The sequence below is a fragment of the Euprymna scolopes genome, chromosome 1 (assembly GCF_053919585.1).
Source record: "Euprymna scolopes isolate OS-2025 chromosome 1, ASM5391958v1, whole genome shotgun sequence".
Taxonomy (NCBI): Eukaryota; Metazoa; Mollusca; class Cephalopoda; order Sepiida; family Sepiolidae; genus Euprymna; species Euprymna scolopes.
Genome location: NC_136482.1, coordinates 176,198,121 through 176,216,921, shown reverse-complemented (window position 1 = coordinate 176,216,921; position 18,801 = coordinate 176,198,121). Strand labels below are relative to the sequence as shown.

Sequence of the window (18,801 nt, the reverse complement as noted above, 5' to 3'; positions counted from 1 at the left end):
CAATAATACCTTTACTTTATATATCATTTTAAAGAGCATTTTTCACTCTATCTAATCGTTTAAATTACAATCGTTTTAAAACAATTATGTCTTCTTTTCAGGACATTAAATACAAGATAGAAAAAAAGCAAATTTCTACAATTTTCTTATTTTAATTCAAGCAAGGCTGAAAAGCTACTCAACAGATTGCGATATCAACGAAGCGTTTGGCCTAGGAACCACTACTGAACACACAGCATAATGGTGGTTTAAGAAATTTTGTGGTGGTAACAAGAGTCTTGAAGATGATGAGCATAGTGGTCAGCTATTGGATGTTGACAGCAGTCAATTGAAAGCCTTAGTTGAAGCTAATTCATGCACAAATGTTCGAGAACTTGCTTCTTAATTAGACGTAACATATACAACAATTTCCAACCACTTGAAAGATATTGGAAAGACAATTGATAATTGGGTGACTCATGAATTGAGTGACAACCAAAAGAAACACCATTATGAAGTGTCATCTTCACTTCTTTTATGCAACAAGAACGACCCGTTTCTCAACTGGATTTTGATTTGCAAGTGGGTTATTTATGACAAGCAGTGATGCTCAGCTCAGTGGTTAGACACTGACAAAGCTCCATGAACCTTCCTGAAGCCAGAGTTGCACCAAAAGAAGGTCATATTGATTGTTTTCATGCTCTGATCCATTAGTTTTTTTGAATGCAGGCAAAACCATTACGGCAGTGAAGTACTGTCAACAAATTGATGAAATGCATTAGAAACTTTGACAACAACACCCAGCATTAGTCAACAGAAAAGGCCCAATTCTCCTCCACAACAATTCCAGACTGCACATTGCTAAATCGACCCTGCAGAAGTTGAACGAATTGGGCTACAAAACTCTGCCTCATCCATTATACTCTCCAGACCTCTCACCTACCGACTACCACTTTTTCAAGCATCTTGATAACTTTCTGCATGAGAAATGCTTCCAAAACCATAGCGATATCAAAAACGCCTTCAGCACCACCAGAACGCAAGATTTTTATGTTACTGGCATATAAATACACTTGTTCTGCATTGGCAAAAGTGTATTGATTCTAATGGTACTTATTTCAATCAATAAATTTTTGCTTGAGCCGAGATATGTTCATCTGAACTTAAAAGTTAAAAACTGCAAGAACTTTCCTATCAACCTAATACAAATGGAGTTAAAAATTTGATTACTACACTGAATGGAGATATAACAGCAATTGGTCAATATAAAAGTTGGTGTCATCATATGCAACAACTTATTGCTGTCGGCACTGATAAGTAAAATATATTCCAAAAGTTGGAATTATTTAAATATTCAGCAGCTTCACCAAGTGACTTTTCTTCCTTTAGAGGTGAACTTTATTTCCACTAGTGTTTGATTGATACCTAAAAGCTAAAACCATCCAGAGATATTTCAGTTGGTCTCCTACACTTTCAAGCCACCTTCTGAAACCAGTTGTATTTCTTTAACCAATTATCACTGTGTTCATGTTTTTAAATATTTATCTTGAAAGATTCTCTCTCACCTTTTGTGGTGAGGTCCCCAGATGTTGGAAGGCTTTCTAATTTAATAGCTTATCTCAAACTGTTAGAAATTCCCTTCTTTCTTCCTGTTTTCTCACACTGTATCAACATTTGAAATTAAAATGTAATGTGAACAAGCATGGAACTGCACAACTCCCCACTTAGGATTCCCTTAATAAACTCTCCCCTAATTCACAGTAGCCTCTTGTGTCTTCATGGAAATATGCCTTGTTTTGGGTGAATAATGCACATTGTCATAGAGACACATGTAAAACATTGGATGAAATATGAAACAGAATTTGATCCATATATTTATAAAGTAGTAAACATACCTGTGACCCCTTAGATCACTGCCACTATTTATTGTATTTTGATTTCATATATTATCTTATTTTTTGGAATCCTTTGAGAGAAGGCTTCATAATTTGTGTATTCACTCTTTTTGTGGACTGTTATCCTCATCTTCATAGTTGTTGTTTCACCACGTTTCAGCCAACTCATCATCTGGCCTCTACATTATGTGTTTTATTGTGATGCAATAGGAATGTTGAGTCTTGTAACTGTATTCTTAGTAATTACTTCCTTCCATAGTTGTTATTATCTCACCACATTTTGACCAACTAATCCTCTGGCTTGTTTGAGTAGGATTGAAACTACTATCTTGAGACAGTGCTCACCAGGAACTGTAAAGACTCAACATCTCTATCTACTGTGCCACAACAACTATGAAAATGAGGATAACAATCCGCAAAAAGAATGAATATTTTGATTTCATTTAAAAATTCATAAACTGACATATCTGTCTTCTTAAAAATAAGTCTTTACTTCTATATTATCCTTGTTAATAGTAATATTTTTATTTAGATTTTATCATCTAATTTACATTGAATATTAAATACCCACAAAGATTTTAAGAAATATTAAATCAGCATACAGTATGAGGGAGTGAGAGAAATACTCTAAGAAAGAGGTGGGTGACTTGTTGACGTAATAAGACAATTTCTTTTAAGCATGACTCAATCTCAGAAGTAAAGTATATTTTAGCAAGCATTTTCTAGAATTAAAATATATAGAAAAAAAGACTTAGAAAAGCAAACGTTAGGTTAATCATGTAAATGTTCTATGTAAGGTTTTAATTTTTTGTTTGGGTTGAACTTAAGATAGCGAAAAGGGAGAAGCACCTAAGGAGGTGTAACAATTTATAACAATAATGTTTATTTAATATGAAGGACAACTTTCTTTTCGGGTTTTAATTGTTTAGTCTGCTTTATGGCATATCAACCGTTTTGGGGTTATTTAATGCCAAGATAATACATATACAAGCAAATTACTGAACACAAGTAGTTCTTCCATTAAAAGGTTTATAAAATAAAACAAAAAGGTTTTAAACTTACCAATAACTAAAAGAATAAAGAAGATCGTCAAACTGCTGTGATGTTCTTCCTCTGCAGATCCCTTCTCTGGAAGATCTGCTGCCGTTGCAGGTTTTGTAGGTGTAGGTTTTAATGTCGTTACATTCACTGTAGAGAGTGTTTCATTTGAAAAACTAGAAGAGAAAAAAAATAGAGATATGTAAACTGATATTTTATTGAAAACATGAAATATTTTTGTTGTCACAGACAAAAAATAAAACAAAAAAAAAAACATGTTCAATTTTCAAGGTTATTTAAGTTTGAAAATAATCAGATTTGATTAACTGCATTTGGTATTTCATTAAACAAGATATTTAATCTGTTGATCATTCTTTTCTAAATTCTAATCAACTGATGCAAGACAGATTGATACAAATTTTCTAAGAAATCATGTCTTGCACTTTATTTTCCCTTATTTCTTGAGCTTTTCATTGAGCTTAGTCAGTTTTCTGCAGAATTATAAGACAGCACAAATAGCCTAATCAAATAGGGGAAACACAAATAGAAGATCTTTTTATGGTGAATGGAAAGACACATTTGAATTTAAAGAAGATTGCCTGACATATGGTGAAGATGTATGTAGATGCATGGGAAAAATGGTACAAGTAAATAAATAGAAAATAAGTGAAGCATGCATGGTCCACCGTGAATTCACAGTGAACGAGGTAAAAAAAAAAAAATTACTAAGTTCAGCATTGAATTTACAGGTCCACCCTCCTTTTGTCAGGGGACCAATAAAAAATAAAGTAAAATGAGTAGGAAATATACAAGTGTAAATAAGTGAGAAGTTTAGATTAAAAAATAATATTTTATAATAAAAACTCATTTCATAAAAAAATTATTGGTAAGTATATCATTTACTTTTGAAAACTCAAAGATAATGAAAATTCTCTACTTACTAAATGGAAATTCTTAAAGTGAGTTAGAATCTATATATTTTTAAATGACATGTCACATGTTTTAATAAAAAATTAGAAATCTTTAAAGATATAGACAATTTATAAAACAAAAGATGCAAGATAGGTATAAACAGTAGACAAAACACATTTCGCTTAGTTGACAGAAAGCTCTTGAGTGATGTAAAAATAATATTTGATGAAGGAATTGTGATAGTATGAACTGGCTATTTGCAATTTTATGCTAAAGAAAACTCATGAAGTAAAGAGAAGATTTATCCCCAAGACAAATGTTTGTAGATGGAATTAAAATATATATTAAGTTAGAAACCAAATGATGAAGTATTCAGCTATCACATCCACAACAGAAGCAGTGAAAGAAGCTGAAAGATACACTGTTGGAGGCAACAGACCGAACATTTGAGTGAACAAAAGGCATCTTCAAAGCATAGGGTGGCGTGGTGGTGGAATGAAGACGTTTAGGAGTGTATCAAAACAAAGCAGAAACAAAGGAGACGACTGATAAAAGGTTTAGTAAATAAGGATGTGTATATAGAGGCAAAAAATATAGTAAGAAGAGCAATATTTGGCTATTATTTAATTGTTCAGATAAACTCCTCAATTTGTATCATAGGAAGTGACGGTAATCAAGTAGTTAACAACACAAACTGACGATCTCAGTGTTCCAAGTTCGAATCAAGTTGATTTCATAAAATTACTTTCATATAGGATGTTGGCAACCTTCATGTGATCTATCACTTAAGTATTCAATGTCTTTCTAGAAAGAATTTTGACTAGAAAAATATCAGGGAAACCAATGCTAACAATAAAATCGTCTGATTAATACAATATGATGATGTTAATACAATATGATGACTTGTATCATATTAAATCAACCATCATGTCACATCTGAAAATGTGGATATTATGATTTGACAGGGTCACTCATACACATGAAACACATTCTGAAGATTTAAACCTATAGATATACTATTTATCAAACCAGTCAAAATTAATTTAAAAAAAAAAAAAATGGTGTTATGTGATTCTTTGAAAGTATATGGAAATTCTTTATAGATTTCCATCTTTTGTACTATTTTTTATATCTTTTCATCATCAACATTAATCACACGACGAACATGTTTTTGTAATTCCATTAGTCTTCTGAAGGGTAAAGGTCAAAGTTCTGTATAAGTTCTTGAGTTTGACAAAGGTTCCCAAGTTCAAACAAATATGCATGAAATTGGAGGTTACATCAGCTGAAACACTGAAAATAAAGTAATCTGAATACAAAACATAATCAACAATTATAATCAATAAGAGTTATACATATTCCAAATTGCTTACATTTTCATGTCATGCAACATGCTTAATGCAAAATTAAAATTACATCATGAAAATATTTTTTGCATTTATTCAACATTTTATAAAGTCAATGTGTGGAATATTAGCTCGGATGATGTAATCTCACATCAGTGAGGGAGGAGACAATACCAAAAATAAAACTGAGAAGGGCCCTAATATAGTGTGTAATTCACTCCTAATAATCCAATATTATCTGAGGACCAAAATGAAATATACATCAAAAACAGTCAATAAAAGATGGTTTCCATACAAACAAGAGAAGAAAGTTATTTATACAAAATTATTGATCACTAAAAACAATTTAGTTGCCCACTCATTTTATAGATTTTCTGCTACTGTTCTACTTTTATTCTCATTGATTTTGTTTTGTTCAAATTTGAATAATTTTGAAAAAAACTGGACTAAGTGTAGCTGACGTCACTAAAACATGATGCCGCCCATGCCAGACAGTTAAAGTTCTTCATCATTTAATGTGGGTAGACAACTTGGAAAAAAGCTTAATGTTAGGAAAAATCGCTGAAAAAAAGAGCAGAGGAAGACAATGAACATAGCTCACTGACAGTCACAGCAGGGTAATTGGAAACACGACTATAAATCTCATTATAAAGACCAAATGTAGAGGAAACTGAAAGCCATGATCATTGATGTCTGCAATAAAAAAACCTGATACCTGAAGAAGAAAAGATGATTTCTTTTCAAACGTACATGAAATATATTCTCAAATCAATTTTTTTTTTACATAGGCATCATCACTTATCAAGGCTCAGAGACCACTCGAGGATAAGGGTTAAGAGTGTACAGTAGTCAATTGGACAATATAGTAATCGTAAGTAATGGAAATTCGGTAAATTTGTTAACTTAAATGGAACGGCTCATCAAGAACTTGTTTACGTTGGACTTGAAGACAATCAGATTGTAATCAGCTGGAAAGCAGGAAAACAGAAGACAGTTCCACAGGCGTGCAGTTCTAAGAAAGAAATTTTGTTCATAGAATCTATGTTTAGGTTTAGGCACAAATAAAGAGTGGGGGGAATTATTGATACTGTTTTCAGTTAGACGAGTGTTTCTTGTGAAAGTTTAGCAAGAGGGGAACGTAAATTGAAGCTCAGTCGAGCATTTGCCATAAAAATAACGATAAAGCAGAGACAAACTCGCAACATCTCTTCTGTGAGATAGAGGTTGCAGGGAAGAGAAAAGGACATCTCCTACGACTATGAAGTCTATTTTGAATTCTATCAGGGAAGGACAAGTCCTTTCTAGCAGCTCCTGCCCAGATGTGGCAACAGTACTCCATCCTTGGATGTATCTGGCTCTTATACAGATAAAGAATTGCATCAGCAGTGAGATATCTACTGGATCGATAGAAGGATCCCACCATTTTTTCAGCGGCCTTGGCAACAGATTTGATGTACGTGTTGATGATGTAAAGATAGAAGCTTAGCTTTAGATGCATTAAAAGTAACCAGCCACTCCTTTCCCCATTGTACCACGTGCTCAAGATCAGAGAAAAGAGAATTGGAGAGAACTTGGTCGTTTACGGTCTTAGATGTGCTACCATAGATGGTAGTGTCATCAGCATAAATGTTTACGAATGATGCGATTTGGAAGATCATTAATGTAAATCAGAAAAAAGTTGGGCCCAGGATGGACCCCTGAGGGACTCCAGCATTAATACTGCGAGCTTCTGATTTTTGTCCATCAACTACTACTCTTATGAAACTATCAGAGAGAAATGATTTAATAATTGAGAAGCCATTTCCAGCTATACCATAGCTGGAGATCTTGTGAAGTAAACCTTCATGTCATACCCTATCAAAGGCCTTTGATATGTCAAGAGTAATTGCCCTAAAAAGATTGCGTCCGTCGAGAGATTCGTTAATTCTGTGAGATAACTGTCAGCACATCTGCTGTAGATCTAGCAGAACGTAAACCATATTGCGTGTCACTAAGAAGGTTATTTTTGCTGATGGTTGATTACTTCTGTATTTAACACAGATTCCAGCAACTTACTCATGATGCACAGGATACTTATTGGCCTATGTTGAATAAAAAAAAATATTGGGGGGGGGGCGTTTTTAGCAATAAAGTTACTTGTTATATAGTCCTTCTCAGCAATAGGCTGGTGCGAAGTGCGGATCTTTACAGAGTAGAAGTAAATAAGGATGTGTATCTGGAGGCAAAGAAAAAAGCAAGAAGAGTAATATTTGGTTGTCATTTTTTAATTATTCAGATAAACTCAGAGATGATGGTGGTTAAGTGCTTAACAACATGGACTAACAATCTAGGTGTTCCAAGTTTGAATCCAGCTCGTTGCACAAAATCACTCATTTAGGATGTTGGCAACCTTCATATGGTCTCTACCTTAAGTATTTGATGTCTTTCTAGAAAGAATTCTGACTAAAAAAATATCAGGGAAACCAATGCCAACAATAGAATCATCTGATTCATATGTGGAATTAAAAGCCGGTACATATGTGCTGATCATTATCATATGTTCACCTTTTCTTTTATGGATATTCTTTCGAGATAATGATCCCCTGTTTATGCAGTGCCACCTCGATTTTCTCTTCTGTTACCAAACCAAGGTTGTGACTTCAGATGACTTTTCTAGAGGTATTCAATTTTTTGTGAGTGTAAGTAACACTCAAGATGAAAACAGTAGTCCGAAGGATCCAAATAATCCAAACTTTCACTTTTGCTTGGATCATTGCACGATTCCTTTATTTTTTTTTTTCTATTTCTTTTAAAAAAATATCTTCATTTTTGGAAGATAATTCAGTTTAGTTGTTATGCTATTGTTTACAAAGTATCGATTGAACCAAATTGAAAACTAAAACTGAAAAAAAGATAGTTTTTTGCCTAGAAAAATTGATTGAATAAATTGGAAACAAAGTTTACAATATCAGCAGGCAGGCTCAGAGAGAGAGAGAGAGAGGGGGGGGGGAGATAGAGGAGAGATATTTATGATAAATGCAGAGAGGGGAGAAACTTGTAGTCAGTCTGGTATGCTGGCAAAGGGAAGGAGAGTATTTAAAAAAACAAAATGCATTCTGGTGGATTTTATTTTTAAATGGGATTCTTAAATTTCAATTTATTTTACACTTGTATTTTATAATCAATAGTAAAAAAAACAACAAAAAACGTAACATTCATACAAGAAACATACATGAACTTGTCTCCTAACTTTATCAAGAGATTCACACACACACACACACACACACACACACACAATAAGTACAGAAATGAAAATTCTGTGCCTAGTAAGAGTTCCATGCTAAGATTAATATTCACATTGGCATGAAATTATCAGTTAACAGAGCATTTGGATTTCCATGTTTAGATTAATTATATTTATTTAAATAAAAAGGAAAGCATAAAAATTTAAATACATGTTTTATTCTTATTGTTCCAAACTTTATTAAAAATTTACAAATAAATTGAAAACTTGAAGATTTTTTGAACAATCAAATTTCCATTTCATGCAAAGGAATAGAATCAAGGACACATTCTGATGTCTGTATATATTATAAAAGTATGTATTATAAAAGTATATATTATAAAAGTATATATTATAAAAGAGTAATTTTTGAGAACATATGGGATATGGGAATAGCTATGGGAAACCCCTCGCAAAGACTATGTGTTGTTCTTTTGTTCCTCGTGAAGTGTCAAACACAATGTCAACAATAATTAGAGCAAATCAGTTTTGTCTTGTTATGAAATAACATTTGACAGAGTTAAAAAAAACAAAAACATTCAAATTATAATAGAACAACTCATGTAAATTTGAAGTAACTCATGCGTTAAAATGAATTATTTTTCATTTTTCTTAATCATAACCAAATAACTTTAATTTATTTAGACAAGAATGATTTAATCCAAAGATTCCCAGCCAGAAAGGTAAAAGGGGTGAAAACTAGGTTTTGTGTGTGATGTCTTTCGGCGGTCAGAGCCCTCCAAGGTCACTGCGGCAAGCGGCCTCCAGTTGGGACGGTATAGGCGGCGTCGAATCAATAGACCGCTGCACCGTTTCGCTGTCCCTCTTTACACAGACAAGCATGTGGCGTAAGCTATTGGATTCACTGCGTCTCATAGCGGTATAACCGGGGATCTGAGGTTCGTCTGGTACAGACTTCAGCCAGGTATCCAGCGCCGACTTGAACGATTCTGTTTTGCAGTTCGTGATCTCTCTGATGTTACGTGGTAGGCAATTGAAGAGCGTAGGACCCGGGAATTTTAACTCGATTCCCTGAACCGTCGGATCCAGTTGTCTCTGGCACTGGTTAGGGGTGGTACCACACACCTTCTGCCACGTTTTGAGATATGGTGCTGTATACCAGCGTTGGGCACCTGGTTCTCCATCATACGCCAGGTATAGATGATTGAATATCTTTCTTGCCTGCGTTGAATCGATTTAATATTCAACATATCCAGCAGTTGCCAATAATTCAATTGACTATAACCAGTTATCTTTCTTAGAAACGACTTCTGGATGGCCTCTAATGCTTGAATATGACCTTTTCTGTCCGGAATCCACAGCTGACAACAGTAATCAATGTGCGGTAACACCAGCGACTTCCAGAGTGTCAGCATTAGGTTTTTTTGTCTCGTTTTGAAAGTGCGTAGAATCCAACTGGAAAGGCTCCATGCAGTTGAACAAACTTTGTCGATCTTGGAGGTGAATGTACCATCAGAATCCAATGTTACTCCCAGATCGCGCACAGTATCTTTGGTTTTAATTAGCTTCCCGTCTTGGGTCGAGTACTTAGATGCTTCTCTCAGGTCCTTCCTTCTACCGTATTTGATACACTCGAATTTCCCGGAGTTAAACTGCATATTGTTGTCATCCGCCCATTGGTAGATAGCGTCTAGATCATCTTGGAGAGCTTGTACATCAGAAAAATCTTTTATTTTCCTGCCAATCCTGGTGTCGTCGGCAAAACTTGAGACGAAAGACGATTTGACTTTTTCGTCTATGTCGCCGATTAGTACGAGGAACAGCAGCGGACCAAGTACTGAACCTTGGGGAACGCCAGATAGCACTTTGGTCGGGGGAGATGCAGAGCCATTTACTACAACTGTCTGGTAGCGATCTGTTAGGAATGATTTAATCCATAGGATCAATTTACCTCCAATTCCAAGATGTTGGAGCTTTTCGATGGTTACTGCAAAGTCCACTAAATTTTCAAATTAGAATGTAACAGAGCTGTGATTTGGAAAAAAAGTTACATTTTTTCACAGACATTCAAAGTCAAGCTTACTCAAGTAAATAGATACCTTTGCTGCATAAAATTCTCATTTATTTAGATATGGAGTGTCCTTATCCTATTTACAAAGATATACGTATTGTAGTCTGGATTCATTTCTCTTTTGCCAATAAAGACAACACCAAGTAATGACCATGAAATCACAAGCAAAAATGTGGATTGCCAGTAGTAAGCAAAAAAGCAAAATAGCAAAAAGTCACTTTGACAAAATCATTAAAAAAAAAAAAAAAAAAAAAAATTAGGATTTATTATTTGCCCGAAACTTTATTATAGAAATTTTGTTGCAAGTTTTTTTTTTTTTTTTTTGTATCCTCAAACCAGAAATTATTTTATTGTATGAGATACAAGAATATATAAGAATTTCAACGGTTTAGGAATCATTGATCTAATCAATAGAAAAGTCGTTTTGTTCTTTTATAATAACGGTTGCCCAGTAACTAATTGAGATTTTCTTGATTGTTTGTTGTTATAGAGTCATGACCCAGTTAGTTAAGAGTTATTTTTTAATTGCTATCTCTTCAACAAGATTTCTATAAATACCTATTGATAAACTTTTCTAAAGTTAGGCAATTTGAAGCTTTATTTTATCTCTAAAGTCATATTTTTCTAATCCATTGCCAATGCTTTGTCACTCATTAACAAGCCAGTTATTATTCAACTTATGATTTTTACTTTTCATTCCAAACACGGCCATTGTTATATTTTTTTGTTAACTAGAAAAAAAAAAAATGAATATTTTTATACACAAGCCATTATGAATTACATTTACAACTTGCCACTCCTTGTTAAGAAACCTGATAAACTGATAATAACCTTCACCTTTGATTTCAAGCTTAAACGTGCTCAGCACTTTACTCATTTTGACAAATTAGCAGCAAGCAAGCAGAAAAATGGGTCTTGCATATGGATACTAGGCATTTTATCAGTGATCAAAGTGTAGTACTTGGTTCTGCTTTGGGTGTTCAAACTAGCAAACATCTGTTTTGGCATCATTCTGATGAGTTAGGGACTAGCCCATATGGCACTAGACATAGAGGCATGGTTTGGTTTGGTCCTAAAGGTGCACCTACCTAGGCATTACCTCCTCCTTCAGAGGGAAAGTTGGTTAATTGTTGGTCATCTGAAGCGCTCCCGCAAAGAAATGATAACGAATCTGTTCTCAGCTACTTTTGCACCTACCAATGTGCGCCATCTCGGGAAGCTAGCTTTACCAACGTTAAACAGTCTTTAGACACATCTTGTTTAAGTGGGAAGCTCATAAAAAACAGGTTGAGTGTTATTTTAGGATCAACATGTAGTATATGTTGTTTACTTAAAAAGGAACACCATTGCTATCATAGTTAGATATCAACTTGTATCTTATGCTCTGTACCCAAACCATTTTAAATAACTACCCTACTTTATTTTTAGTTTTAGCAACAGGATGCTTGTAGTTTTAGAAAGTTTTACTAATCCACATATCTGACTGTTCATCACCACCACCAACAACTGATGCTGTCATCACCTGTTCCTACTGATGTTTTAGCTGCCCTATCTAGCTAGGAACTAGTGCCTCCACACTAGCCAATGTCTTGGTTACACCTTCTAACTAATTGTTTGGCAACTTTGTCCAGTTGTTAACTAATTCGGTTTTTTTCAACCATTGACTTGATCAGCCCATACACTATTCAACTCCAACAGCATCTTGCCCATCATTTTGGACCAGCCCTTGAACCGAGCATAGTAACTGATATCCTTTCCTAACCAGATCCTTGCAATTGATTTTTGTTCTTCTAAGGCAAGTTTTTGTCTTCTTGACAAGTTACAAAATCTTGCTTTTTACATGTCCTCTCCCAGGATAATTTCTATTTCAGACTGCTGAGCAGTTTCAACCTCCATATTATGCACATCTGACTAGCTTTGTTGGAGAGGTAATTCAAATGCTATGCTTTTCTCGAATCCTCAGTGTGAAAAGCACACTTTCAACCAACGTTGGAGAAGAAACCGAACCATGCACTCCATATTAACTTTTCCTGTGATGTTAGCAGCTGAATCAAATCTTTTTAAATTTCTGTAAATTTGTGGCCAAATAAAACCAGCAAAAGAGGAAAATGAATGTACACATATCCAAGACAATGGCTGAAACCTTAGAGAATGATCTCCAGTCTGTAGTGGAATAGGAACGTGAATGGATGGTAGCATTTAATGCTGTTAAGACTAAACTTCTTTCCTTTAACAATTTCGAGAAACCTTCTCTACTACCAACTGTCATGATTGCCATACACTACCTGAGAACTCTTCGTTCAAACTCCTCAGCTTAATATTCACAAGCAACATGAATTAAAACAAATACATTAAACACATTGCCAAGACTGCTGCAAAGAAAATGGCCTCCTTCTACCATGCTTGAAAATTACTCACATCAGAAAGTATCTTATATCTGTACAAAGTCATCATTTGCCCATGCATGGGGTATCATTCAAAATGACTCTCAAACCTAATAGGTCCTGCACTGCCAACCCAAACTCTGTCCCATCGCCACACTGTTGCATCCCTGTGCCTGTTTTACAAGTATTTTAATAGAATGTGCTCTAATGAACTTGTAGCACTTGTGTGCCCTCAACATAAATACCCCTGACTAACCTGACAAGCAGAAAAATCCCACCTCTTCACTGTAGAGGTCCTTAAATTCTGGAAAACCTTTTCTAATAATTTCCTTCCACAAACTGCTAGATTTTGGAATTATCTTTATCTCCCGTTTCCCTGACTGTACTAACATGCAGAAATTTAAATGTAATGTGAACAGACATTCCCCTGCTCAACTCTCTACATAGTGTCTCTGTAAGCATGGTCCCAAATTGTAGCCTCTTACATCCAAGTGGTACATACCTTGTTTTGGGTGAATAAGAGTTTTTTAAAAGTTATTATTTACAACTTTAATTTCTCTCTCACCTGTCAGTTCCATATTTGTGCTTGCATCTAATAAATAAGACAGATCACCTTAATCAACCTCTGCAACAGGGGAAACTAAAAATCTTAGATTACTTACAACAGATTCTTGCTTTGCTTAAGGGTCCCTTTACCAAGAATCTCATTTCTGAAGTTTTTTTAGATGAGGATTAGTTATTCATATTATTTAGAATCTTTGGATTATTCTTCTGATGTTGAGTGTCATTTTCACAACGTTTGAGTTGATTTGACCTCTGACCTTTTTCAGGTGTATTTTGTCAAACTCCAGAAATTGGACAGAATTATTTACTTCATAGGGGTAGCATGCTCTCATTCTATCAGCCATGACTGGATAGAGGTCATAAGTAATTTGCAATTGTTTTTTGGTCACCCACACTGAGAATTGACCCTTCAACCTTCAGAAGAATATTACTTTTACAATTGATTTTACCAAATACTCTAACCACTGCGGTACACGTCGTTGTGGGCAGGTCTAGTATGAATTTTGGGAACCTTGAAGCTATTTTTTATTTCTAGTTATAAATATCACTATTACTAATTATTACTATAGATATATATATACCATCCACATACAGTACTGTTTTATTGTATTATAACTCATCAGTGTGACTAGACTAGCACCTTTCCCTAACCTAGAACCATCGTGTTAATAATCAGCAGTTCTACCCATCGACCCACGGAAGCGGTGCCCGCAAATGACCTAAACAAATATCTATTTCAAAAAAATATTCGTCCACCACTTTTACAGTGCTCAAGCCGCTTGTCTTTTTATTTACAAACAAAGAACGAACCTCGCATTTACAGCCAATTAAGTAATGGGTGAGATTATTTACGAGAGTGCTCTACCCAAAGAGAGAGGCTTAAAATATATATAGTCATTCACATACAGTACTGTTTCATTGTATCACAACTCACCAGTGCGGCTAGACTAGCACCTTTCCCTAGCCAACGATTGAATTGTTTACTTATTACTGTATATATTATCTATTATTTATAATTATCAGTTCCCATGTCATGTTAAATTTGCACTTAAGGGAACAGCGAGGATACTAAAAAGAGCTCTCGGTTGGTTTCAATAAAAAATCAGGGCAATGTTGGCAGCTGGTTTGGCTGCCCCATACCCAGCATTACAATCTTCAAAGGAAGAAAAAAAAAAAAAAAGATCTTAGTAATTGCTCATCACCCATCATATGTGTTGCTTCTTTGAGTCTTCTTACTCTCCACCATTCTTTTGTAATGTTTACTTCATCCCATAATTGTAGATGGTTTCTCTTTTTCCTTCAGATATGGTCAACCATGCCCGACTTTTCAATCTCTCTACATTATGACTTTTTGATGTTCTAACTGTACTTTTAGTGGACGGAACAAGAGCATACTATCTCCGTGAAGTAAATAAAGTTCCGTTCAACAAGATACACCTGAAGAAAGACTGAGAGTACATCAACCGAAACATGAAAATGACAAGAGGAGAATAGTAGTCCGAAGAAAATGAGATTCCCAGGTTACTATCATAGATGCCAGTTTTGATTACGAGGTCCTTCACAGAGTATCTCATGTCTGAAATTACCAGATTACTAACCTCAACAAATACATGTTTTGTTAAGTGGTTTACTTTGATGATTGAAATTACTTCATCCTATATTTCACAAAATGAAACTGGAATAAAGGTTAATATTATCCTCATCATCTTTAGAAAAAAAAAGGCTTCTTAAAAAAATTTACAAAAATTAAGAAATACTATGATTTTCAGCTCCTATATAACATTTACATTTGACTCCAATATATTTTGTTCAGATTTCATAAAGTGAAATTGGGAGGGAGGTAGTCAATCAAAAACATGCAAAATATCTCTTAAAAATTATTTTTCCTTAGAATATTTTTTTCTCATTTCAAATTATTTAACAAATTTAAGTTGGTTTAACTTTAAAAGTCAAACCCAAATAGCAATCTGTCTGACATATCACTATTTGATTCAAACTAGCTGATTACTTTCCATTATGTTATTAGCATGAATATAATTCATTTCAATAGAATTTCTTTCTGATAATACTTTGGCTGAGCAGGAATAATGTTGTAGTGAACATTTTTTTCCTGACAGACTAAAATAGAAGCATGTTTAAACTTTTCGTAAAAAGAAAGGTTTTGAATTTTTTTTTTTTAACTTTGGCTATCAGTTACATGTGTTTAAAATACCCTTTGGATTATTTCTTTCTTGTCCTTATACTAAGTAACATACTTTCCCTTCTAATCTAATTTTTAAATTTTTATATGATTTTTAACATTTGAGTAAATGAACAGAAAAAGTAGTTATATTAAAAATGTCTTAATTTAATTGTAAACATCGTTTTTATTTAAAATTATTGTCTTCGTAGGCTGTTTTTTTTTATAATGATTTTATTTAAGTTTTCAATGCTATAATTTTTTAAATAATGAAAACGTTTATTTATATTTTATTGATTTAAATAAAAGGTGGATAATTTCAGTCACCAAAATGAAGGTTGCAATGGGTGAGTGTATTGTGGATGTCTTATGTCTAAATAAATCTCAATTCCTATGTTACTGATTATGGCAAAATATTAGAGAAAACTTAATAGATTAATAATAACAACAGAGATTGTAAATAAATTCATGCAAATTTATTACAACTGTTCATCTAGAAAAGTCAAAGAAAATAGTTTCACGTCACAAAATATTAAGTGTCGAATTATTCTCTTGAGCTTGTGATGTGCAAAGGAACATCAAATCTGAACAGTATGGAGATGCGTGCAGAACAGATGACTTCGTTGGTATGGGCACATTGAAAAAAATAAAATGAGACTTCTTGGTTTAATGGATGTAGAACAGTTGAAATAGCATGGTCAGTTACCAGAAGAAGGCTGAAGGCTAAGAAAAACATAAGTAATAGGTATGGATTTGAGAACAAAGGGGATAACTAACAATCTAGCCAAAGATAATAGGTTAGTTTGGAAGTCAATTTCTGAAAGTTGTCCAACACTCGCCAACATGTAAAATAGACATTAAACTGATGAGGATGAGGCAACTTAATGGAGTAGTAGTAGCAATACCCATCGACTATAAAAATGAGTTGGATCAGCACAAATTTCAAAAGGGTTCAACTTAAATATTTTAAAAACCAAATGACTAAGTCATCAAAGTACCACCATTTTGTTTGTAAAATACTACTGTGCATTTTAAGAGTAATGTAATAAAATAGTAATGTAATTTATATAATATTCTACTTGATCCTGTCTTCCTTAGTCCTTTTGATAGAGGGAGGCGACAGATTTTCACAAAATCGGTATCATTTTGAAGCTCGACCCTTCGGCTGACAAATATAAAAAAATTGTCCAAAAACATTAATTCGTTCACCCCCAACTGGGCACTTTTCTACAGGGAGGGGTTGCTTTTTTCGCTGATATTTTCAAAAGTCATCCCCTCTTTTCGATTGTCTAGTATTAATTTAAACCTACGTCACTTCCATTTGGCAAGCCTGTCTGCCTACTACCACTTTTTTTTTTTGCTCAACACACCTCCAAACCCCCGGGCAATGTCGGCCACCCAGACTAGTGCACAATGTGTAATCATTGTTGAATATCATTATAATGCATAATTTATGATCATTTTTGTAATCATTGTTGAATATCACATCATAATACATAATATATGATCATTTTTGTAATGATTGTTAAATATCATTATAATACATAATTTATGATCATTGTTGTAATGGTGTAAGAAAGAAACTCATAGTAATTTTAAAGTGCAGTGGTTCATCATTGAAGAAAAAAAAAACAGCAAAACGTTACATAAAAAAGGAATATTCGAAAGAAACAGGACAAAAAAAAAAGAAAAAAAAAAGATCATTATTTGCCAAGAGGTGATTGAAGGAATAAATTTAAGATTATCTTTTACAATGTGATTTTATTATTTGTATCGAACTATGTAACACACTATTACTTTCTGAGTATTTATTAATTTATCTCATTTGGGTCAGTTCTATATTTAAAATATAATGGGTACTATTTTCATAGAAATGTTAATAAACACAGTTTGTTGCGTGTTATTGGTTTTTCTGCCCTAAAAACTAATTTTTTGTGCTATCAAAAAAAATATATCAGTTTTATCAAAACATTTCTTGATTAAATATATCTCTCATTCTGTGGAATTTCCACAGCTCCTGCTAATAAAATAGTAATGCAATAAAAAAGTTAACACTGCTAACAGATCATTTACACAACTGTTGTGATGAAAAGGCGGTGGGGCTTTTTTAAAATTTGCTACTGTTTTCTCTATGTAGAATGTTTCATGAAATTTAGAAACTAACTCGAAGAAATTACACTCTTAATCATGGTGAGGGTACAAAGATTCTGAATCTTTTTATTGTATTATATTTAAAAGAAGACTTATAAAGCATAACCACATTAATGCACTATTTCTTATTATATCACCAAAGTTAAGCAATGTTGAGCCTGCACAGTACCAGATGGGTGACCATTTGAGAACACTAAGTGCTGTACGGTAAACATGACAGGGTTCAAAAGAGAGTCGCCAACCTGATAGGTCCTGAACTGTCATCTAGGCTTCAGCCTCTGTCCCATTGACGAGTTGTTGCATCCCTCTGCCTGTTCTACAAATACTTTAATGGTGAATGCTCTGACGAACTGCAAACACTTGTATCTCCCCGACGTAACTACCCCCGACAAACCCGACAAGCTACCAAGTCTCATCCCTTTACAGTAGAGATCCCTAGGTGCAAGAAAGCCTTTTACTCCAATAGTTTCTTCCCCAGAACTGCGGGTCTTTGGAACTCCCTTCCGGGATTCTGCTTTCCCAACTGCAATGACATGCAGAAGTTCAAGTGTAATGTTAACAAACATCTTTCTACTCATCTCCCTTCATAATGACCCCGCTAATTAAGTCCCTAATAGTAGCTCCCAGCTTCAAAGTGGCACTGTGCCTTGTTTGGGGTGAAAATTGAATAAAAAAATAAATAAATAAATAAAAATAATACCTCAGGGAGGCGAATGCTTCTACTTTGCACAGTTTACAGGTCATACTTGGGCAAGGTGTTAACACCTGTTAATTTCCCTCTGACATTCTGCAAGGTCACCATGTAGATAGAGTTCCTCAACTGGGAGGTGGGAGCAATACATCTAGGAAAAGGGGAATTTGTTGGCCATGTACAATAATCTTCTATTGATGGTGTTACAAACAAAATGTTATATTGTCGTTTCCCAGAAACCGCCGGAAAGTAACCTGAATGATTATTATTATGATCGTTTTGTAGCCTAAATGGAAAGTCAGCTAAAATAATTATTAAAAATGTTAACTGTGGAATTTTAACATAAAACAAAAAAGTTAGGAATTTTA

At 34.1% G+C, this 18,801-nt stretch overlaps 1 protein-coding gene across 2 annotated transcripts in view; it reads right to left on the bottom strand.

Moving 5' to 3' along the window:
* The window catches only part of LOC145277712 (sodium/hydrogen exchanger 8-like), a 102,705-nt gene that overhangs the window by 69,832 nt on the left and 14,072 nt on the right, over window positions 1-18,801 (bottom strand). For both annotated transcript variants that reach the window (XM_080129422.1, XM_080129414.1), the window contains exon 2: window positions 2,937-3,088. In XM_080129422.1, the coding sequence (XP_079985548.1) occupies window positions 2,937-3,088 (152 nt within the window). The remainder of the gene's footprint in view (window positions 1-2,936; window positions 3,089-18,801) is intronic.